At 38.3% G+C, this 24504-nt stretch overlaps 1 protein-coding gene across 2 annotated transcripts in view; it reads left to right on the top strand.

Moving 5' to 3' along the window:
• KAT6A (lysine acetyltransferase 6A) overlaps positions 1–24504 on the top strand; it is a 51830-nt gene that overhangs the window by 3927 nt on the left and 23399 nt on the right. For both annotated transcript variants that reach the window (XM_064472695.1, XM_064472694.1), the window contains exons 4-8: positions 19150–19258; positions 19825–19940; positions 20187–20268; positions 21293–21428; positions 23124–23437. In XM_064472695.1, the coding sequence (XP_064328765.1) occupies positions 19150–19258; positions 19825–19940; positions 20187–20268; positions 21293–21428; positions 23124–23437 (757 nt within the window). The remainder of the gene's footprint in view (positions 1–19149; positions 19259–19824; positions 19941–20186; positions 20269–21292; positions 21429–23123; positions 23438–24504) is intronic.

The following is a 24504-nucleotide window of genomic DNA, read 5'->3' as shown; positions in this document are numbered from 1 at the left end:
TTTGGGGATGAGTTCTGTGAGTGTGTGCTGCTCATGTTTTTTCAAGTCAGCTTTGCTCTCTGGTGAGAGTGCTGCTTTATGATCTGTTAGGGTTTGAAGGCTTAAAACTACTGTAGGAGACTTCTTAAAGCAGCTGTGCAGATTTTTTTTTTATCACCAGTAAAGTTTCTCTGAAGTTCTAATTTAACTGTGGGAGCTCTACTGTGGACAGAGTACCTAACTAGTCAGTGTGTTGTGTTGTGGGCTGGGGGAATGTAGGAAGTAAGTATTATGCTGAAAATTCCAGCAGCTTCCTCTATCCTTTTTTCTAGGGTTCTGTCTACAAATGTTTCCTATGTACTTCTCTGGCTATATCTGTAACAAAATCAGTGTAGCTGTAAAATGGTATGAAAACTGCATGTAAACAAGCCTGGCACATGAGGCAGCTGGATTGAAAGTGGTACTAACAGTGGAAAAATATTAGCTGTGCATATTATTATTAACATACTATGTTTTGCAGGCTATTGAGTCTTCTTGTAATGTGCTAAAACTCAGGACCAGCTTGATATTCTTTCAGATTAAATGTTCCCTGGGGTTTTCTTAAAATGGGATGTCTCAGAGGGGTGAATGATAATATGGGCTACTATAAATACTGAATTTTTTCAAGGGGACAAAAACCCCAGACCAATATGTGTATCGAGTTCTTCTGTGTGCATGTGTGCATAAATATAAACACATGCACATGTGTATGTGTGTGCGTGTTACGCTGTTACATATGCTCCTTAATTGCTTTCCACCTGCTCAGGTCTGAGCAGCTTGAACACTAGGAGGATTGTTAGTAACATTAGTATGCACAGTAGATGTAGTAGAAATTTTGCAAGGGATTTCTTCAGTAAATTCTTCAATATATTTTGTGTGTGTGTGTTTTAAACTAGCATCCTAGATTTCTGCTCTTCATGTGCCATCCCTGTGCTGTGTAACCCATGCTGAGTTTCATACGAGTTTCTTAAGTAATTTTCAAGGTATGGTATTAAAACATCTACGTAGATTCTGCCAGCATTAATTGACTGGCAAGCTAGTAGAAGGCAAAAGATCAGTCTCTATTCTACAGGATTTTTAAGACTGTTGGTTTTTGTTTTGGTTTTTTTTGTCTGTTTGTTTTAAATGCAGGCAGTATGTGATAATCTTCCTTAATGCTATTTTGTGTTAAATCTCAACCAGTTATGCAGATGCAAAAGGCTTACTATGCTGTAGTAATTTTCTTGACTTATTGAGTGCTTGAGAGTGGTGAGGGATTTTCTTGGGGTGGTGTGATTTGTTGGTGGCTGTGGGTTGGTTTGTTTGGAGTTTTTTTTGTTGGTTTGGTTTGGTTTGGTTTTTTTCTCCCTGTAATGGAATTATTCATTACAGATTCTTTGGGAGTATTGTGACAATGTTTCTCTTGGTTCTTAGAAGAGCCTTGGCAACAACATGAACACCAGCTCAACCTCCCAAACCTGCGAAATCCTCATGACCTGTCTCTTGTTCTCTGTTAATCTTTTGCTCTTTGCACTGTTTGGTCTTTAACATCCATGTAAGAACTCTCCATATATCATATGATCCAAATTTATGAATCTTAAAGGTGTAATATGTCTTCCTTTCATTTGTTGAAATGTAGCTTCCACTCAGCTGCAAGTGCTTGCCTGTCTCTGATAGTAGTGTCACTCTGTTTATCTGTCTAGAAGTGAACATTCAGTTCTGGGTATTTTCCTGTGCATTATGAAACAGAGTACCTTGAAGGAGGTCTATGAAAGTTGAAGCTTATAGTTTTTAAACAAAATACAGAAACTTTATTTAGTAAATATTATTTGCTCTTTTCCAGGTCTTATTTTTTATCTCAGTGTTCTGTGAATACCACATTCTAGCATTCAAGGGCAAAAAAACCCTGGCAAATTATCATGGTTTACCAGGTAGTAATGACATGCTGCTGACATTATGGTTTTGAAATCCCTGGCCTAAAAGCACTACTTGGATGAAAACAAGCAACAGAAAAAAAAAACAACCCTGCTGATGGGCAGAGCTCAGTGCTGAAATTTGCTTATCTGTTAGTGACAATGGCTGACAAAAGAAAAGCTGTCTTTAATTTCAGTTTTAAGTGCTATGTGTGCCTTCACTAGTGTAGGCTTTAGGGAAGTGGCCTTTTCTTTCTTTTCAGTTTCCTCTAGTTTAGAAGCTAAAATGGGAATTGCAGTTAAGAGCTATTTTTGCATTCCTTGTAGTGTTTTGGAGTAAATGCTGGACTTGACTTTGGTGTTTCGATGATAGGTGATAGACTGGTAAGATTCACAATACCTGCCCCTGTTGTGGAAAGAAGGAAGGGGATGGGGGGGTGATAAATCGCTTCAATATGTAAAAGTAAAGGGAGTTCATACTGAAATTGTAATGACAGCTGAGTTGCTGCCTCTTGGGTAAGTATCAGGCAAGCACTATATCTTCAACGTAGCTGGAAGTGAGGAAGTGTAGATGTCAGGCCTCCCACATTAGGTCACCCAAAGAGGTGATAAGCATGGAGCAAAGAACATTCGGTGCTGAGTCCACCATCCATCAGTGACATCGGTAGGGAATGAGCAATACTGTGCAAGCTAGACTCTAAAATAAGTAATCCCACTGTTAAAGTACAATTTCTACAGTAAAGCCCTGATTAAATATGCATGAAAGATTTCTGTAAAGTATAGCTGTCACTTCTGTTTCATGTGTAATTAGTACACTTGAAGACTGAACCTGGATTTTTACTTTTGAAAGTATTTTTTCCTTGAGGAAAAATTGCTGTATGTTAGTATTTGTTCAGAGGAACAGTTTTATTTCTTGAAACTTTCTACTAATTATGATTTTTAAAAATGCTTTTTCTGAGGTGGGAGAGAATATTGTTTCGGCACTGCTTTGGAAACCATAACTTACCTTTAAATGAATGCCACGCATCTTTAGATAGCTGAGGGCAGAATTTTTTTGTCATCTTTGTAAAGCTAAACAGAATAAACAATGATATTGTTTTAACATATACTGGCTATTGAGATGTCTTTGGGAATAAGGTTTGACATGAGTATGCAGAAAAAACTTAGAGTATCTTGATGAAATTTTCTGGGATGTTGCACCACCACTTGATTGGGTTTTTAGTTTTGGTTCAGGTGGTTTTTTTGTTGTTGTTCATAATTGGGGCAGGTGCTATAGAGATGATTTAGGAAGTTAATCTTATTCGTACTGGCACCTTGCGTCTCTGCCAGAGGTTACCATAGCCATTGCAAAGATAAAGCAAGTAATGTTTTGCTCCTCAACTGCTGCCGTTTGTAGCTCAGTTCATTACTATTAAATTAAATTGTTAGTTCAAGTTAATGTTCTGTGTTGTGAAATTCAGCTGCTGCTGGAGGGAGAGAATTGCTGATGAAGGGGCAGAGAGGGCGATGCAGGGCGGTAGCCTCTTTAATCATCTCTGTTGTGAACTGGCACATCATCAGAGGCCTTGGTTGCATGCTATTGAGTTGGCCATGCAACCTGCTATACCTTTGGTTTATCTGTACCACTGATACCTTTATTTCTTTGTTTACTTTTTGGCACAAAAGGTGCATTGCATTTGCCAGAGAAGAGAGACTGATTTCTCTCTCTTACAGGCACTTAGTTTGAAATATGGTCCTTGTGCACTTGAAGCCTGAAAAGTAACGAGTATCTGATGCTTATGTATGGCTATCAAATGCATATTATATATTTAATTGTGAGAAACTTCTTATGCAGTTGTGTGCTACATCCTTTAGAAATAATTGCAGATTGTGATACTTTAAGAGTCTATTTTGATCCAGAAACTTTGAAATAGATAATTTTGCTGCCTTTTTTTCTTCTTTTGTTTTTTTCTTTCCCTTTCTGTTTTGTTGAAGCAGAAGAGCTCACTGAACCTCTGTTGGTCTTGAAAGCCCTGGGTTGTCTTCCTGAACACTTCTCATTGGTACAGTAGCCTTTATTTCTAGGGCTATGGTACCTAGTAGTTCAAGGCATATTGTATTGGCACTCTACAAAAGTGTAACTGAAAAGCATCTTGTTTTAGAAAGTTGGCATTTAATATGAAATAAGACAACACTCATGAGGTGGAGAGCACAAGATAATACTACCTGTGTAACAAAGGTCATGGTATATTAGCTACATGCTGAAAATTTTAATCATGTCTTTTAGTCATTACAAAACTAATGCATTAATAATCTGGGGACTACAAAAATTATGACTGTGTATTATGGTAGCACTTACTGCAGGGTCTGTCTTCCTTTGGAATCATTTAGTGTGTTTTTAAAATTGTGTAGCATGGTGGTCAAACTAGAAGGAAGAACCTAGCCACAGCTTGAATATGAGCTTTAGTCAAAAATGTGTGAGGATGTGGGAGATCAGAATGTCGTACCTGTATAAAAGTGCAAGCAAACTGTGTTACCTTCTTAATCAGCAGTTTTTGATAAATGCTAAAGCTGTTATTCCCAGAATGCTAAAGTCTATTGTTTCACTACCCTGCATGTTCTGTTTATCCATTCACTGTCAACAAAAATAGTAATAATGTATTTAGCAAATAGGAAGTACATTTACCATTTGTGTGGTCCGTGCCTGATTTTTTTTTGCAGTACGACTAAAATTAATAAGTACTGTTTAATATAGTTATTTTATTACTTTATATATATGATATATGCTGTAATTATAATGTTACTACAATGCAAGAATTGCTGCACTACTACAAGATTACTACAATACAGTAATATTTGGTACTGTTTAAGAGCAGAGAGCTCTTGCCTGGTGTACTGTTATGAGGAGCTAAGCTCTACTAAGATACAGGTCTTAAGGCTGGAAGCTCTAAAGACATCTTGCTCTGCTTTTGTTTTGTTGACACTTGCCACAGAATACAGGTTAAAAGGCTGTAAGAATTTTTGTAAAAGTGTTATTACTAAAAGAAAATTGTATGTTAACACATAGGCTAACTGAAGGAGAAGGTGAAATAATTGAGGTACATTTTGGATGTTTCCAGAGCATTTGAAATTTGATCTCAGGACAATAGTAGGACTGTTTCTTCTGCAATTAAAAGGAAAATACAGATGGTATTAATTGATCTCCATTTGCACTCTCCTTGAAGCTGTCTTTTGTGTCAGTTAAAACGGGTATGGCTTAGCAGCCTTTAAGTAAATCTCTTAATATTGTCCTGTAGTACTGCTGAGAGTATAAAAACAAAATTCTGAAAGTGCTTCCTGAAAAAAAGAGGGAAACCTCTGTGGCTGTAAAATAGGAAGAATATTTAAAGCAGATTCCCTGTGCTGCTGTCACACGTGTTCCTTATGTCATGTCTGTTTCCTAGTTTTGTGTTGCTATTTATATCTGTTGGTACTTATCAGTCACTTAATCTATGGCTTATTATACATGCAGCATCCTTTAGGCCTTCCCTCTTGCAAATAATAGTGCTAGATCCCAGTGTGCACTCGTGTTTATCACATGAAGCCAAACTTCTTGTATCTTTTTAGAAAGTTCATATGCTTTGACGGCATCGTAGTTGTTTTGAAGGCCTTTAAGCATACAATAGCTATTGCTATATTGTGCCTGGTTTAGGTTAATAACTGTTAATTCCATGTCTTAAAGCAAAGGACTGTCCCATTACTGGTAAGGAAGTTGTTTGTGGATTGGTTTGTTTTGGGTGGAGTACGTAAATGATGTGCAACCAGAGCATTGTAATTACATTTTGAGAGCTCACCCTTGCTCTCCAAGGGCGCTCTTCAAGCTTCGGCTCCCAGCTGGAGGAGGATTAGGATTCACTCTCTTCCAGCTGGTTCTGTGGAAGAGAAGGCTGTAGTTCTGTCTAAAAAAAAATTGTGGTTGATAACAGATGGCCTCCATCTGTACTCTATGTAACTCTGGAAATTCAAGTGCTAAAAAATTATTTTGAACTTGATTCACGTGATTAGTGAACAGGTGAAGTAGCTCTTAGCAATAGAGCAAATGTAGGATGTCAGAAATGTTACTGTCATGGGCAGCTATGAATGGATGCTACGACGCTGTGCATTTAGGGTGAAATGGTGCAGAATGATACCAAGAGGGGCTCTGGCAATATCTGGAGTAGCGGTAACTTAAAGGCAAAGTTTGTGACTGTGGGAAGACATCAGATGTTGTGTTGAGTACCTATGTCAATAGAGTACTACTGGGGAGGAAGCGTTTTTAACTGCATTCTCTGATACAGTTTCAGCAGAAGCTGAGCATAGGCTAGCTGGTTAAAAAGGAGGAGACTAGTTGGCTGTCTTGGAGATTGACAGATACAGAATAACACATATCAAGTGATTGGTTAATAAAGGAACCTTATTTACTACAAAGCTTTAAAGTATAGTCAGACAAGGAGGAGGGTAGATTATAGAGAACATTACTAAATAAACAACAGCTTGATTCCAGTGTTAGCTTTGTTATGTAGCGAGGGAAGAAACATCAGAGAGAATGAGGGCAGATAATTCTGTCCCTGCCCTTCCCCTAGTTTCCCAGCAATTTTATCTTAAGTCATAGTGGTGGCGGGAAAAACAGTTAAAAAGGTATAAATATTAAATGAAGGAAGGCCAATTTAGTTGAAAGATAGGTTCCATGTTCTTAAAACAAGTACAAATATGCAATCAACAGAAAATCTGGTAAACGAATCCTATGTGTGAGTTCTTTGACCTCTGTCCTCTGTGGAGTAGGTGGGTAGATACCCTATTTGCCTTGTTAAAGGGTTTCAAACTAAATTTATCCTAATGAGTTGTGATAAGTCATGTTAGTCATTGTTCCACCTACTTAGGTTTTCTCTTTTTTTGTTGTGTAAATCTGACTTAATTTTTCTGTCCTCACCAATTTTTTCTGACTATGTGAACATTTCCTTGGAACAGTTACTAATTCTGCTTCAGGCATTGGGTGTGAAATTGTAGCTCGTTGCTTGTTTCATTGTCCAAGAATCTGGCAGTCTTTCCATTATTCCTGCTATTGTGGTAAATCTGGACTTGTAGTGAGATTGAAAAGAAAGGAGGGAGATGGGTGTCCAGAAAGAATGACCCTCACATAGCAAACAGAATCGCATTGGTAGTATATTTGCTTGGTCTGAGTTACTTTCGAAGGCCGGTTAACCAGCCTGTGGAACCATGCAGGAACGATGAATTCTGGGTTGAAAATACTGGATCTTCCAAGCATGTTTCTGTGAACCCCTATGAATTACTAAAACTTCTAATTCTGAACACCTTTATCAGTTCACACTATTTCTGAAAATTGGGTAGAATGAATTATGGATCTTGGTAAACAGGTAGTACCTGCACAAGTGTTATTAAAAATATGAGAATGAAGCTCTTCCTTTTCTGGAATCTTTGCTTTTAAATCTTTATCAGCAAGGTGAGTCACCATTCTCCCTCCATTTATCCATGTGTAAAATGGAAATTATGTCAAAACTAAAGGTGCTCTGAATTATAAAGGAAATCACCATTTCTATGCATTTCTCCCCATCTCTGTTAAACTGTCCCATCTAATCTTAAAAGTTCAGAAAAATTGGTCATGGATACAGCTTTTAGATGTGGGGGTGGGGGTTTAACTCAAAATTCTTCAACAATATACAGCCTCTTCCAGGAATTAGGTTTCTCGTCAGTCTTTGAGACTCAGTCCTGGATGTTTAATGATGAGGTGTTTCGATTGGAGTGCTGGAGATCTGAACTTGTCTGCACTCAGTGAATTCCTTGAAGGTGTGTGTGGAAGGAAAGAAGGTAATTGTGCTGCTTAGTGTTATAACAACTAAGTTTCAGAAGCTGCTAATCATTAAGGTGCATGCAAAACCTTTAGTGATATCAGGGAAAAAGTAGATGCACTCGCTTTGTGCTGCTGCTGTGTTTTGTGGATGGTTTTTGTTTTGCTTTGTTTTGCTTTGTTTTTCTTGGTTTTGGTTTGTTTTTTTGTTTTTGTGGTTTTTTTTTTTCTAATATACATGTGTAAAAATACAGCAACTGACTGCCTTACTTCAGCACAGGCTTCACCCGGCTTTGCAAATTCAGGGTACCTTTCCGTGGGCAGTCCCTCTCAGCAGCAGACCTGTTTGGAAAAGGTTTTATCTGCTCCTGTTTAGGTTTTTGTAACACCTGCTGCATAGGGCTGCTCATGTGGGAGTGCTCTGTGCTTGTGCAGTCTGTGGGGTGCGGGGAAGGAGAATAGCACTGAATGAGAACTGTGGGTCAAGAACATGGGACTTGGTTAAATCTTACTGACAAGAGTGTTATATTGAGCAGTGGATTTTGATAGCAAAGAATTACATGCAGAGTGTTTGTTTTCTTTTTTTCTCCGATTTCCTGTTCAAGGTGGTAGATCTTAAAAAAAAAAAAAAAAAGGATTTGGTCCATACTTGCACTTGTGTGGGTATCCTGAGTAAACTGCAAATAGCAGCTTTGTATCAGATATTTTTAACATGCACGATATTCTTATTCACTGTTCCTTTTGTACCTTCTCTGTTACGATGTGGGCCCCTCTGTTACGGTGGGCCCCTGCATTCTGTTAAATGTTTTTGTTCATCAGGTTTGTTTTCTAACTGAAGCATTTTCTCTTCTTTTAGGGATGCAGCTAATGTTGAAGTAAAGCAGCGTACAGTGTTTAAAGATGGAATAATTACCTATATGCACAGAAATTGCTTAGGTGTTTAAAAAGTCTCCTCCCCAAAGTAATTTGTTAGGAACCAAAGTTAATACTGAAGTTCCTTATTTTCTTGTGAAAACGAAAGTATCACAGAATGCAAACTGTTTCCAATAAGAGGAGTCATGATTTTAGTTAGCTGCTGAATTGAGGGGTGTGCTTGGCTTTTGCAGCAGTGGAAGTCTGAGAGTTCTTTGAAATATTATCTAAAATTGAGTGATATAAACATTTGTTGCTCATAAGACAGCATCCTTTATTTTCTTGAAAATTAGGAAGCTGGGACAAAATATAGGAGAGGGCTTACAGGCTATATAGCTTTGGGTAAAGAAAACTTCAGGAACTTAAACTGCCAGGTTCCTGAATCAGTGTCAAATGAAGGGAGTTTATACTGCAAATAAAGAAATTTGAGCCTCCCTTCCCTTCCCACACCCCCCCACCCTCCCCAGTTTGCAGGCAGGAAGTCTTGGCATGTGATTCTGATTGTGACGTACAAATCTTGAATTTTTTTAATCCTCTTATAAGAGGACTTGTTAGCTCTGGGAAGGTTATTTAACAATTGACTGTCTAAATATTTCCAGTTGGCATTCTGTAAAGTTCTTATCATGTGCATAGTAAGGCAATTTCTTCAGTTTGCGTCTCAGCCCCGAGTAGTATCCACATTGCTTTTTTGCCTTTTTTTTACGTTTCCAAATGTCATAACCACTGCATAGAATGCAGCCTGTATATACTGCACTGGAATCTAAGCTATTAACCTTCACACTTCACTTTACTCTTGTAGCAGCATTTCGGATGTTCTCTCTATTGTAATAGTCCTTCCTTAACCAGCAGCACTTATTTTGAATGTCCTTTGATTTTTCTTTCTAAATGACCCTGTTTCTCTAAGGAAGATGTATGTATTTCACGCTTGTCGTTTCTTCTGTATGCTTTTTTAATCTTTTTTCCTTTACATTTGTTTTAATGTAGCCTCATGTTTCAGGCCATCATTCTGCCACATAAATACGCTTCTTTCTTTCAAGTGAGACTCAGCTAAGTGAATTGGAGACAAAATATCCATTGACACAGGGAATCATACATGCATGTGTTTTTGTAATAGTTTTTCATGTATCTATTAAAATACATTTAGCATTGTGTTCTGGTGCACAAAGAGTATTTTAAGGAATTTCTAGTTTTACTCTTGGTTGCTTCATGTGGTTTTTTTTTTTTCACCATACCGTCTGGAGAGAATGTTCATAATTGTGATTTGGCAACTCAGAAGGAGGGTTAGTCATTCTCCAGGTAAAAAAACCAACCCATTGCTGCCAGAAGTTGGTATTACTGAATAGTGTTTCCCAAATTATGCTGTTCTCCCTATATATAACAAAAGAACATTATTTGTAAAATTACTTTGGTAATATAAAATACATTAGTTCTGATTTTTATTGAGGTCTGGAACTCAAGCAATTTTCTTCTCCAGCCACTGATCCAAAAGGCATGGAATCCAAGCTCCGTGATGTCCTGCTCACTGAAACATGTTTCCTCATGTTTTAAATAATTTTCTTCACATGGTGTAGGTTGTGCTTCCCCTCTGGCTTTTATGGTTCATCTACTTCTTTCCAGTAGCTTCAGCATTTGAGGCAGACCTTTGCAACAGCATGGGCTATTTGAAGTGAAGAGTAATGGTTTGTCACTTGTTTAAAAACAGACACGCAAAAAATCATTACCTAGCATGAATTCTCAGAAGCCATCTATCAGTGCTCCTGGATGATAACTTTTTAGCTAAGAAACAGATGTACTGTAGTGGGGATGGTTTTGTGGTAGATTCTCCCTCTCCAGAGGGTTCACATGCAGGATGTCTTGAAGAGCAAAGTTTTTTTTAAAAAAAAAGTTGGTGTGAGTTTATGTGTTTCTTTTAGACTGGCCTTATTTTTACACCTACTCGACTCCAACCACAATGACTGCTACAAGCAGATGTGTGATGATGGGGCAAAGACAGTCCTGGTATCTAGTGAGCCTCTGATGGTATTAAAATGTCTGCAGGAAGTAAAGTGCATTGAGGTTACTGACAGTGACCACTGTGACAGTGCAGGCTACAGAGTTGGCTCTGAGTTTTGAGGAGTTCCCTACTTCACTTTTCCTAAACTAAAATTACTACAAAGCAGATGGATTGGCCAAAACTGAGGTTTTAAAATTCTTCCCCTCCCACTTTTTCCATAGGCACTTCTCTCTAATCGCCTTTGGGAGGGGGTACAGTCTGTGATTCTGTGGAGCACATTTGGTTTCTACACATCCTTTGTATAGTAACAACATGTGCTGAGAGGCTGGCAGGCTGTAAGACACTGTCAGTCCAATTTGTTCTGGCTCCCTCCCTCGCTGAATCTGGTGACATCACACAGATAGATGTGCTTGTGAGAAAAACAGCAGAAGGAGTTGAATGTCTGCCAAAAGTTTGCAGTATGAAACTGAGCTGGCTGCTTTCAGTCTTGTTTTCACGAATCTTTCATTGTGTGCTTGCGTTTTTCACTTGCCAGGATGTTCTTTGCTGAACAAACACAGCAGCAGTGAAATCTCTCTATACTTAGCATCACAGTCTCACACAGAAGCTTTGGACGAGTAATCCTGATCTCCACTTTCAAAGTTATTCTAATTTAATGAACTATTCTAAAACAGTTTGAATTCTAGTAGAATCTTATTCCTTGTTCCCCAAACTGTACCTAATTTGTTTTTTAAATGTTAAGTGTTTGCAGTTTGTCAGAAGTGGTAAATACAGGAAACATTGAAGCTGTGAAGGATATTCTTTGATCTGGTAATTCTAAAGCTGGACAGTGTTTACATGTGGACATCCAAATTTAAAGGACTATGGGGATGAACAGGGTGTGCACAAATACTGGCTGGAAGAGATAAGAAAGACTATCTTAGACTGTTGACTGTACAGAGGTTCTATAAAATTCTCTTTGATTAAATTACTCATGAACTTCTTGCAGAGGATACATGAAATAGTTTAGTTCTTCCCTGAAAAGTTACATGAATGTTCCAGCTTTGCTTTCACAAGGTTGTTTTCACAAATGATATAGGACAGCCACTGTTAGAGGAGGCCAGCTGTGTTTGGGGAAATTTTTTTCAGTGAAATGGTATATACCTTCTGCTCCTCTTGTTCACAGAAAAGCATTTATATTCAAGAAGAAGAAAATTGCAAGACAGCTATTGAAGTTCATTGCTAAACTTTGCTAGTCAAGAACGTAGAGAAAAAGAAGAAACAGGGAGAACCATAACAATTTTAATCATTCATGTCTTCTAAAGTTTCACGAGGAATATGCAGCTATTATGGTCATATAGGCATTTTGTAACTACCTCAGTCACATGGCTGGAATGCGTATGTAATCATGTGAAGCTATCATTGAATCTGAAACAATTCAGATGTGAACTGCTAATACAATTAATTCCCTGTAACTTGTATACAAGTCTGCAGGGGCCGTGGTAGTGCTGCTTCTTTTTTAATGTAAGGACAAAGTATATTACACCAACTCTGTTTCACCGGTGGTATAGAGGACTCCCTGATGCAACATTGTATGGCAGTCATGGGAGTATCATTAAAGTCTGGTTTCTTGATTACTTGAATTAACTTTATTTGTAAGTCACCTTTTCCTACAAATTAGGTTTCTTCTGGCTAGTGTCACATACTTTGCCGCAGCCACATCAGGATTTCGTAGGTGAAGTTGGATAGAAGCATGTACAAGGTGAATAGAAGCATAGCTAAATGCAGTTTAATGATATTGACTTGCAAATACAAATGCAATGCAGACATGAGCAAAAGAAAAGAATGCAAGTGAAAGTGTGTGGACTAGGAAAGTAATTTTGAGTCTTTTCCTTAGTGAAGCAGGATAGCAGTGTGATGAAATACATCAGACACAAGCTTACTTGGTTGTACCTGTTTTTTCATGCTCGCTGCTCTTTAGTGTCATGTTGTTGTTACATTATAATCAAATTCTAAAACATTTCAGTAGAATGATCAGCTGCCCTGGATTGCACAATTGCTTCAAGTTTTGCCTTCAAGTCAAAGAGATAAAAGAAAAATAATCTTCCCTTACTCATATCGGGTGATACTCAGTAGTAGTGCATACACACAGCTGAATGAAAGTAGCTGAAATGACAATGAGAGCGTTGGAGTTGTTCAGTTTCAGTGTAACTGCTGTGCTGAAGTTGAACTCTAATAACAGAATTTGAGAAAGGGAAATGTTGTTTCCTTTGCACAACCAAGTAAATCAAAGCAAAGACAAGTGGAGATCATTGTTGATAAAGCAGAGGTGTCCTTGCCGGCCAGGAAAAAGAGTGAGTACACTTTGGGGTACTGCTGCCTGGAGTAAACACTTGTTCCGAAGGAAATATAACTCGTCCATTAGTAGATCATGTAATTCATGCTCTGACAGACTTTTGTCAGGGAGTGTCTCTGAGACTGCCGTGTTGCTTACTGTATGCTGTAAAATAGTAACTTCTTATTTAAAACAAAAACCAGACTTGACTTCTGCTTTAAGTTCCAGGTACATTTTTTTTTCCCTCCCTGCTGTGTCTCTTCCCGTACTAGCCTTTCTCATGGAAGGTGAGGGAGCAAATTAAAGGAGCAGGAAGCTGACATGTTTTTTAGGATGTAGTGGTAAAACCTTCAGCAAAAGGCTTGGAGAGTAGCAGGTGTTTCATGTATTAAACATAGGTCTGCAGCTCAGGAAGTTTTCATTCTGACAACGATCCATTGATTGACTAAAGATATGTTTATAAAAGACACTTTTATAAATCTGGTATGGTAATCTTCCTCCCCATACCCCCTCCAAAGGCAAACTGCCTCATTAATGTACTAGACTGCTGTAAAGCATGTCAGATTATATTAGTAGTTTAACCCCTAGGTTTTGATTTCCAGGAACCATGGCAGTTTCTTACAGGGGATTGCATTTTAAGAAAAAAAAAGTCATGGGTCTGAGACAAATAAAAAGAAACACTGGGTCAAACCGTGTGGTTTACTTCTGGGGAAAAAAATACTGTAGTCTCTTGGATCAAAAAGTCAGAGTGGAGTTCCCAACACCATTCACTGGTGCTGATAATGTAGCCTGCACTGTTGAACAGTTGTTTGCTTGGTTTTTGCCATCAGGAGAAAGGCAGTAGCTCTAAATATCGTTCAAAGGGGCATAGCCATCTACAGTCTCTTCTGAGCTTGGATGTCTGTCAGACCTTCGATCAGATTGCTTCCAGAAATTACATTGAATGATATGTCACTTATGTTCCTGTACAATGTAGCATGTGATATCACTGTTCGTTGCTGCTGGCTTTTCTGTGCCAAAAGGGGTGAAATTGCCCTCAGTGTTATTCTGCTCCGCAAAAACTATTCCAGTGTGCTCTGCATGCAGTTTAGCAAGCAGTTTAGCAAGTTGATATTTTAAAATTACTTCTGCAAAAACTAACCGCAGCGTTGGGGCCACCAAGATATGAATATGCAGTTGATGTTAAAGGGGTTGATAACTTAAATAGATAACGGTGTCACTTGTATCCAGAAATGTCTGCTGTTGCTTGTGAAATGTCCGTTCTTGTGTGAATGAATTGCATGTACTTGGTTAGAGATTCAAACTTGTGGGCATGTGTCATCTAAGACTATATCAAACAGTATTCATGGTAGAGGCTGACATATAATTTAAATGAAAGTTTGGGCCAACGTGTGAATTTTGGTGTGGTGTAGTTAATATTGCTTGAAGTATACAATGGGTTTATATGCACAATATTTCTGCATCATACATTTAATGAGTCTTTTTTTTAATTCCTTTTACTCTCCTATTGTTCTTTGATTAATAAATATATAGGACTGCAGTGTTCAGTGCCACAAGGCTTCCCACTAGGTAAGAAGGTATGGGCAGAAAGGATGTATTTAAGCTGTTAGTTCTTGTTTGTTTCAAAGGTGTACAGAAAGAGCTCTTTAATAAGCACCATAAAGGCTTGAAGTGCTAGTAGCATCAGCTGTTGGCATATGAACTGTAACTTTGGGGAGGTTTTTGAATGGGAACTACTTAGGGTTGCCAAGGAGGGCATCTCATTGCCATCATGTGGCAGGATTACCTCAGAAGCTTTTTTCTCAAAAAAAGAAGAAATACTTGTGGAATATTTCTGCCTTTCTTATGTTTTCAGTAATGTGATGTTTTGTAAGAAAAGCTGTGCTTAGGATTCTTTACCCATAATACATTTAGGAGAGCTTCTTATTATCTATACATCTGCTGACTATGGTTTTCTCTTGTTTTATCTTTATTTTCTATATGCAAGTCAAGTAATAGTTTAAGACTGTGCCTATCTGACTGTTGGGAATTGGTTCATCTGCTGTTGCTTTGTCAGAAAGGTTGCTCTGTATTAATATGTAAATATGTTTATATTTCTTCCATGTATAAATACCTAAATTTAGTGTCCAATTCATTTCTCAGTCATTCTTGAGTATATGCATTTCTGTAGGTCATCTATTCTTAAATAATTTTATTGTCTGTCCTTTGACAATTATTTCCACATCCTGCTAGTATGTGAATATTGGAGCTAGACATACAATCCTAATCATAACCTTGATAATTAATTTCTGTTTTATATTCTTCTTGTCTTTGCCTGTATTATTTAAACATAGAAAGCAAAAATAGATAGGAAATATTTATTCCTTTTTTGCATAATATGCTATTTTATCATCTGCTCCCTGCAAGGAGCCTTTTGCCATTTGTTTCTCTCTTCCCCTTCTTGTAGGTTGTTCTGTTCTCCTTATTTCTCTTACTTGCTGCCCAATAATAATTTGTTAATTCTTACTGTGTCCTTCACGTACACCTAATACTGCTGGCAAAAATCTTGCGATCTTCTTTTCTTCTTTCACGTGATTTTTTTTCTCATTCCATGGTGTCTCCTGTGACATTGACCAGAGGGAAGAAATCGCCTTTTATACATCATGCTTTGTGAGGGATTCAGTTTTTCAAACTACATCACTTCGTTAGGGGCTGTAGCGTATGACTCCTTCAGAAGTAGTAAAGCTGTTCTCCTTCATTTCTCAAAAGAAAAAAAAAAAAAAGAGAGAAACATAATTACCAAATGGTATTTATGTGCTCTTTCAGTAGTTCCAAAAGTTTGGATGTCTTACCTGTGGTTATATTGCAGTTCAGTAATACAGTTAATAAGGTATGACCGCGTAATTAAGTCCATTTCACTACACTTGCAGGTGTTAAACCAAGCAGATTCTTGATGCGATCTGTAAGGGATGGTGGTAACATCAGTGCTTCCTCTGTGATCGCAGATATGATTTGCCTGGTTTCTTTGTCTGATGATGTGGGGGTACGGCCCTTCTCGATCAATAAGTAGTCTCTCCAGGTGCTACCGTGATTACAAATACGGTGGAAAATTAAATTCTTCTGGTTGTTTAATTGTAACTACGTGTTAACAGCATTTCTGAATACTTAGCTTTAGGAGTTTGATTCTATGTATCCAGATTTGCAGACTAGGTATTTTAGGCTCACTTCAAGTCTCTGAATTATCTCATCATTTTACAGCCCTTTGAACGAAAGCCATAAATGTTTTCTTGAGATATGTAAGCAATTTAGATTGAAATTTTGTGCAGATTTCAGTTCTGAAAGTATATTGTCCCTTCTGTATTAAGAAAACCAACACTTTGTGCTTGTTCCGTTCTATTACGGTCTCACTGAGATTATTCTATATTCAGAGCAAGGAAGTGCTGGGGTTTTGAATCATGACTTCTTTTTGTATTTCTGGCAGTCTTAATTATTTCTGCTTTGAATTGGTAACTTCAAAGCTGACAAAACTGTGTAGAGTAACATAAATGTTTTGTCATGGTTTGGTTGTCATTCTTAACCCTTTTTCTGCTTCATTGCTTTTATTTTTTTTAATACCAGATGTAAACCTCAGCGTTTGATAGTGCAACTTAAATGTCACATTGGCTCTTAACTATCAGTTAAAAATCAGTAAACTGTTTGTGTCAGACAGTAAGGTTTAGCGATACATACAGGGAAATCGATGCTGTTGAACGTCCAGTCACATTAAATTTAACTATTAGAAAGAATCGATGTTCCTATTTACTTTCTGCCTGAAAGACTGGTACAATGTAGTTGAGATTCTCTGAAACTTTATCATAACCTCGGACTGAAATCAGAGGAAAAAGAATGACTCTGGGATGTGACATTATGTTCACTGAGTCCATTTCTGGCAAAACCACACTTGTAATATTGTGGAAGTTACCATTTGCTTTATTTAAAGGAAGATCTAGAGTTCTGTAAATTTTTCATTTTAGTTTTTTTTTTTTTTTAATTTTAACTGACTGAGCTAATACATGACCAAGTATAAAGGATGAATGAACATGCCAAATTGTATTCTAAAGGATTCTAAACCTTTTTACTGCAAGTCTGTGGTGGATCAAGATCACGGCATTTCTTCCAGAGAGGACCAGCAGATGCCTACACAGGGATCACTGCATTCTTTAGTTCTCATGCTGATCTGCTTGTTGACATTACTTACGGAATTTTCTCTGAGCATTTTCTTATCTGAAAATGGGAATAATGGTCCTTATCTACTTTGTGTAGTATTGAAATGTGAATAAAATAGCAAAAAAAGAACAAGTTGTTATTCTTACAGGAAAGATGAAGATTAGTTAATAATAACTTTTTCCAAGAGGTAGTAAATATTCCTCAGTGTACAGTGAGTCCCTGCTCTGTGTTAACAGAGGATAGGGGATGCCCTACATAGCTGATTCTAGCCAGCATTACTGTGGTGATAAGGCTGGAAAAATGCTTCCTAACGTCTCGTGGAAGTGAAGATGCTAGTTTCTCCCTCCCACTTTGGATGTTAATGATCTGTATGCTTGGCATAACTATCTACAGTTGTCTTGTTTTCTCCCTCTCTCAAAAGGAGCAGAAACTGGAATCCTTCAATTAACTAAACCTGTGTGTTTCAGACTGAAATAGTTTGGTGGGCAGGTGATTTCATATTAGTTTACACTTCAACGTTGTCTGGAATTTACCCAAAGGCTAAGATAAATACTTGTGTTCAGGGTGAGGAACGTTGGGCTTTCATTCCCAAGTAGTCATTCTGAATTGTGTGGCTTAATTCTGAAGCAGCAGATTTCCTAAAGTGTTCTGATCGTTTCCATCTAGCAGATGTTTTAAGGAACATGCCTCAGTCTGTAAGTATACTAGGTCTGTACACCGAAGTAAAGATATAGGTTGAAACTTCCAGTTTCTATATTACTGTAATATAAACCAACCTGATTTCTGCAAGAAGTTATTCTGGATATAGCTTTTGCTCTGGCTTAGCCAGAATTAAGATTCTTTGAAGTTCTTCTGGCATATGCTTCCATACAAGAATTAACAGTATGTACATGTGTAGCTGCATAATATACTCTGGAAAAGGTATGTGTAAAATCATTAGCTGTAACATGATACAGCTATCCAAAGAATGTGTCTCAAAATCTACCATAATATAACATTTTTCATGTTTCCAGTGTTTTAAATGTGATTTTAGCATGTATTTGTTATATATTTAAATTAAATTTTGCTTAATTCTTTGCTTTGAAAACTATAAATCACAGACTTGTTCTGGAAAGTGCAGAATCAAATTAGGAAGAATTTGCTGGATTATGAAATCCAGCACTTAATGTTACTGGAGATAAGGCTATTCTTTCCCTCTCATTAGTTGATCAAGTGCCACTTTAAAACAATCAGTTATTGCACTTGTTACTTCTTTGAGGCTCTTGTAGAATGTCAGACCTTTGGTTTAAGAGCTTCCTGCTTATTCGAGGCCAGATGTATTGTTGACTAGTTAATATCTATTTGTTATTTTCTAGTGTTGTGCCTCATCTTGAATACATCTTTTCCCCTACATAATGTTTAACACTCCCCTGAATTTTTTCAAAGACAGCAAACCTTTTTGTGTGCTGCTTTTGAGTGCTAAACAGCATACTCATATAACTTCTTACAAGAGAACTTCCTTTTATTTTCATTTTCATAACCATGTTAATAATTGTACAGTTGCTTACTTGTTCTATAGTACGTTTTTTTCCAGGTAAAGTATTGCAAATACTTTTGACGATTGCACTACTGCTTTCTGGATAGCTGTTGGGAATTTCTAAGGCCCCTGTGTTCTGTGCCCTTTTTCCACCCCTGCATCACCTCATAGCTCATTCATTTGTTGACAAATTAAGGCACCAACTTCTTCTAACTTTGCATTCAATTATTTATTAATGTGTAGCCCTTTTCCCCAGCTTGTTTTTCCAGGTTCCCCCTAGCCCTGGAATTCCATTCTCTTTTTCTTTGTACCTGGGATTGTCTCTTGTCTTTGGAGATCTGACTTCTATTCAGGTTACAGTTAATGCAGCATTGTATGGTGAGGACCACTAAAAACTGTGAGAGACAGCACGTATTGCGTACTGTTTATGTGTGATATAAATGTCTGTGTGATTTTGTGTATTAAGATTTGTTCCCTTGATATACTCAGTGCTTTTATTGTCTGGTTTCCTCACAGCCGGTTGCTGAACCAATTCCAATCTGCAGTTTCTGCCTTGGTACAAAAGAGCAAAATCGGGAGAAGAAACCTGAAGAGCTCATCTCTTGTGCTGACTGTGGCAACAGTGGTAGGTGACCGTTTACAGTGCTGCTAGTAATAACCCGTCCACTTGAGACAGAAGAGCTTGGTGTACTGACTGCTACTGACTCATACATATGAGGAGTATGCATCTATAAATAACCTTGCCACTTGAGACAGAGAAATCTAGTATAGTGACTACTCCTGACCCATACATATGAGAAGTATGCATCTGTGGCATGGAATGCAGTTCAGCTGAAGCTCAGGCTCCCAGAGGGGAGACAGTTAAGTTAACCTAATGGAAATAGTTCATTTGGCTACTGGAGGTTTCTTTAGAAATGTGGTAATGATGACCAGTTTTATCAGGTTTCTCAATTCAGTTATGAAAAATTATCTTGGTGTTCTTTTGTATGTGGGCCCGCCGCTTGCTATCTAGGGTATTGTTTTTGTGTTATAAGTAGATAAGAATAGAAGCACCTAAAAATAGAAGTATCTGGATAACCAAAATTCTGCATGGTAATATGTAATTGATAACGTAATCTCTCTGTGAGCTATCTGTGAGCATTAACAGCAGTGGAATGATTATACTGGTGTAATTTTCTCCTTTTTCTGTAGGTCATCCGTCCTGTTTGAAGTTCTCTCCGGAGTTGACAGTTCGAGTGAAAGCTTTGCGATGGCAGTGTATTGAGTGCAAAACATGCAGTTCCTGTCGAGATCAGGGCAAAAATGCTGTGAGTACAGTGGAATATGGACTGAATGAAGAGGATATCAGTCATGTGATCGTTCTGTTAACCTACAAAATAAAATTGTTCCATAGTCAAATACTTGCAGCTTTCATTTGAGTCTGGTAGTCTTTGAGACCTGTGAAATACCATGATATGTCTGTAGTTGAAAACTATGTGCATGTTCTCTGAGACGGTGACAAATTGGTGCTGATGCACATCTAAAGAGAGATTAACTTTATCTGTCTTCAACAGGATAACATGCTATTTTGTGATTCATGTGACCGTGGCTTTCACATGGAGTGCTGTGACCCCCCTCTTACCAGGATGCCAAAAGGTGAGGACTTTGTGATTAAAAAGGTAATTTAAGATGGTGTTGGAAGAGATCAGTGGGTAGAAAGTGCTTCCACATATTTGGTCCTCTTTTAGCTACATTTAGTTTGTTCTTTACAGCATTGCTTTTCAGGTATTAGAAACTAGAGATGGGTCAGAGCTTCACATCGGGATTTTCCACTGTCTCCTGCTTCCTGTACATTACTGTCTGTGAAGGGTTTTGAAAAAAATCACAGAATCCCAGACTGGCGGGGGTTGGAAGGGCCCTCTGGAGATCACCCCATCCAACCCCCTGCTGGAGCAGGCACCCCCAGAGCAGGGGCACAGGACCGCGTCCAGGCGGGGGGTGAATGTCTCCAGGGAAGGGACCCCACAGCCTCTCTGGGCAGCCTGTGCCACTGCTCTGGCACCCGCACAGGGAAGGGGGTTTTCTCATGTTGACGTGGAACTTCCTGTGTTAATCTTTGAGGTTCGAGGGAATAGAAGTGATCCTTGCAGACTAAAATGATCTGTTTCCGTTGATCATTGATGAAATGATCTTCTAAATGATCTTGTACAAAAGAAAGAGATGGGCTTCTAAGTTTTTGAAGTCACATCTGTTTGGACGATAGAGAATCCTGGAGTACAACCAAACTTCTCTTTTCCACCAGAAGGCAGGTTATCTATGGAAGATTCTTCCTTAAGAGTTAAAGGAAAATTTACCTATAGAAGATAGTTAGAAGTGGTATAGTTGTAGGCATGATGTTGGATAATGAAATGTGTTACTTTTTTACGTTTTTCTGATAACATGCTGCAAATTAGACTTCCTGTATGGTTGTGGGAAGAATATCTGGGGGAGAGGGGTGGGAAATGAAATGGACTTGAGTTTAGATTGCTGGAATATACACATAATTTTTCTTACACGTAAATGTGATAATTGGGGCCTTTGGTACTGTTCCTACCCTTTCTGTTGGAGGGCCTGTGACCTGCCCTTCTTGTCCTATATAGCTGTCCCTTGCATTCAGTGATGAGGATTTGTGTCTTTATAGGTATGTGGATATGTCAAATATGTCGGCCACGGAAGAAAGGAAGGAAACTTTTACACAAGAAGGCAGCACAGATAAAACGACGCTATGCTAACCCAATCGGACGTCCCAAAAACAGGTTAAAGAATCAAAATACAACGTAAGTCTCTCTATGAGGAGGAGTAAGGTGTGAGATTCTGTAGGGCAGTGGATATTTCTGAAGTGTCTGGTCTACTCTGTGAGAAGTTTTTCTTTTACAATGGATGGCTTTTCATTACTCTTTAATACAGAAATTCTGAAGAGTGCTGTGAAAGACTAGAAGTAATCTCAGTGCTTCCTTTTGCCTAGATTTTTGACTCTTCGTATTAACTTACTATTTAGTTTTGAACTATTCCGTATAGTCATAGATGAATTTTGCTGTTTGTGTCGAGTCTATTTTGCTGGGTGGCTGCTTCTTCCAGCATAACTATTTTGCTTTGCATTTCTCAAGAACCCTTTCTGATGCTTAGAGAAACTAAGTAATCTGCAATAAAGTATGTGAGGTTGTTGTTTGACATATATTTAATCTGACACTGCTGCCAGAAAATACTTGGCCCCTTGCTGCTTCCATTCCTCATGTTTCTGCATTAGTGGGGCACTCTATTGTGCTGGGACAGATTGTGTGGCCATGTCATGGTGGTTGTGGGGCAGCTGGTCGTCAGGGAATCGGATTTGGGTGGGCAGGAATTATTTGGGTAACTGTTCAGCCAGAGCAATTTCCTTGAATTAAGATTGCTGTGCAGTGCTTGTTGTGATACGGCACAATTAACTGTGCAGGGGACAAAACAATGAAGAAGGATGTGACAAGAACTTCCATTTTGGGCATCAGATGAACTTAAAAAAAAGGTTGAACTGACACTTGATTCTAACCAATAGCACCAAAGTATGTTCTGGAAAAAACCTTACAAAGCTCAATGCTTATAAAAATGTGGAGGGAATGTCTCCCTTAAATATCCTAATCTTTTTGGTCTGTGTAATACCTTCACTTCGGGGAACCCCTGATATAATTCAGAGGGGCAAAAAGAAAGCTAGCTATCTGCTATTGCTGTTTTGTCTCAATTTTTTATCGTGATTTATTCACAATTTCTTTTGCCTTTGTTCCATCATTTCACTTGAAAAATATATCCACAGAAATATGCACAGATCCTTGGTTTGGTTTTTTGTAGGAAAAAGCAGCCTATTTCTATCCTCTGTAGCTGCAAAGATTGTAGCTAAAAACAGTCAGCTTCCTGAAACAGCACAGTCTAGGGCAGTCACTTTGAGAAATGTTAAATACTTGGTTATCTCAATAGAGTTTTAAAATTTTCAGCCTGAAAGACAGCAGATGCTTGGAGATCAGTGCTGCTTTCTGCTAAGCTGACCATCAGTGGTGTATGTTCTTAGCTAATGCGTATGTCCTGCATGCGTTAACTCTCGGTGTAATCCTTATGACAAATTCCTATCAGTACAAAAACGTTGACAAGTGTAGATGTTCAATGACTGCGTAAGTTGAAACCTTCTGTACAATGTATTAATTCTGGCTACTGATTTTAAAATTAAATATTAAGTTTGGTGAAAATCTTGTTTATACTCAAATTAATTGCACATAATATTCAGTTTGGAGTAATAGTACAGTACTTCTACTGAGATATTTAGAATCCTGGCTCCTCTAGGGTACACAGGCTCTTGACAACTCCTTTATTATTAAATTCTTAGTTCACATTTAACTTCTCTGTGATTGATAAATAAGCAGGGAAGACGGTGGTCCACTGTGCAACCCAGAACAAACCACTTTTCCAAATCTTCTGACCATACCTTTTCCCTTCTCATTCTTTAGATCAAAAGGCCCTTTCAGCAAAGTTCGAACTGGCCCTGGTCGGGGTCGGAAGCGTAAGATCGCTCTGTCTAGCCAGTCAGCATCATCAGAAGGAGGATACCTGGAGCAGACAGACATCTTGGACTTCTGCAGAGATGGCAGCACCACCTTGAAGTTTAACAAGAAAACCAAAGGGCTTATAGATGGCCTTACTAAATTCTTCACTCCCTCCCCTGATGGACGAAAAGCTCGAGGGGAAGTGGTAGACTACTCTCAGCAGTATAGGATCAGGAAAAAGGGTACCAGGAAATCTAGCACTTCAGAATGGCCCACAGGTAAAGATTTTTCACCCTGCCAATGTAAGTATCCTGTACACCAAGAAAATGTTCAAAGGCTAGGATGTTGAAGTGAACAGAATTGTTAGAGGCTGGAAACGTTGAGCTGAAAGTTAACACTCAAATGCAGTGATGTTTGGTGCTCTGAGGTGGAATACCTGTTGGAAAAAGGAAGCGATCCTAGAGACCTTTGCCTCTTTATATATGATGGCAAGGTGTGATAAGCAATTAAATGATTGCTGTGAGGTAAAATTCCCTTTGGTAATGAGGGGCTTGCACATAGCCGTAGGAAAGGTGCTAAATAATGTCACATTTGAAAGCAGTAACGTAGGGAGTGGTTAACAAAAATAACAGCAAGGTAGAAGTATGAGATGGGAAACAGATAATTAAAACCAGTCTGACAGACCCATGAGTTTCCAGTCTATGGTATAGGCTTGTATGCAAATATTTCTTGATTTTTCTCAGCCAGAGAGGAGCCTGCTTTGTGCAGCTTGGCGCCTTTTTGCTGGAGAGCATCCCTTCTTTTGAACACAGTTCTACTTTCCTTGTTTTCTTTTCTAGCTTAAGACTTTAATCTATGACTAGACCTTGATTTGATCTCTGTATCAGATTTTGTTGAAACAGTCTTGTTGAACAGTTTCATAGCTTGAATTGTTCCTAAGCGAGCGATGTAAAGTACTCCACAGTAACACACAAACTGTACTGCTTTGGAATAGTTATGTGCATTAGCCTGGTTGGTGCTAGAACAACAACGTATCTTTATGTTTTGGGGGTGAGGTAGAGTGTCTTTTGGGTTTTGCTTGCTTTTTTTGTGGAAGGGGTGTTTCTTGGGTGATGAACCTAGAAGTCCTGGTTTTGGTTGCACCAGATACAGCACTCAAATAGTTGTGATCCTTGTTTGTGAGAAACAGGCATAGCAGTAAGCCGTTTATCCAAAGCTGTCTCATTGTTACAGATGCCTTCATGATACTATGAATGTCTAAGTGGTGAATTTTGGACCTGGTTAAATATATGACAGTACTTCTTACATGATCACAAATCCAGAACTGGTTCTTCCTTTGTGGTCC

This window comes from Phalacrocorax carbo, chromosome 24 (assembly GCF_963921805.1).
Source record: "Phalacrocorax carbo chromosome 24, bPhaCar2.1, whole genome shotgun sequence".
NCBI classification, from domain to species: Eukaryota; Metazoa; Chordata; class Aves; order Suliformes; family Phalacrocoracidae; genus Phalacrocorax; species Phalacrocorax carbo.
This window is presented reverse-complemented; position numbering and strand designations above follow the sequence as displayed.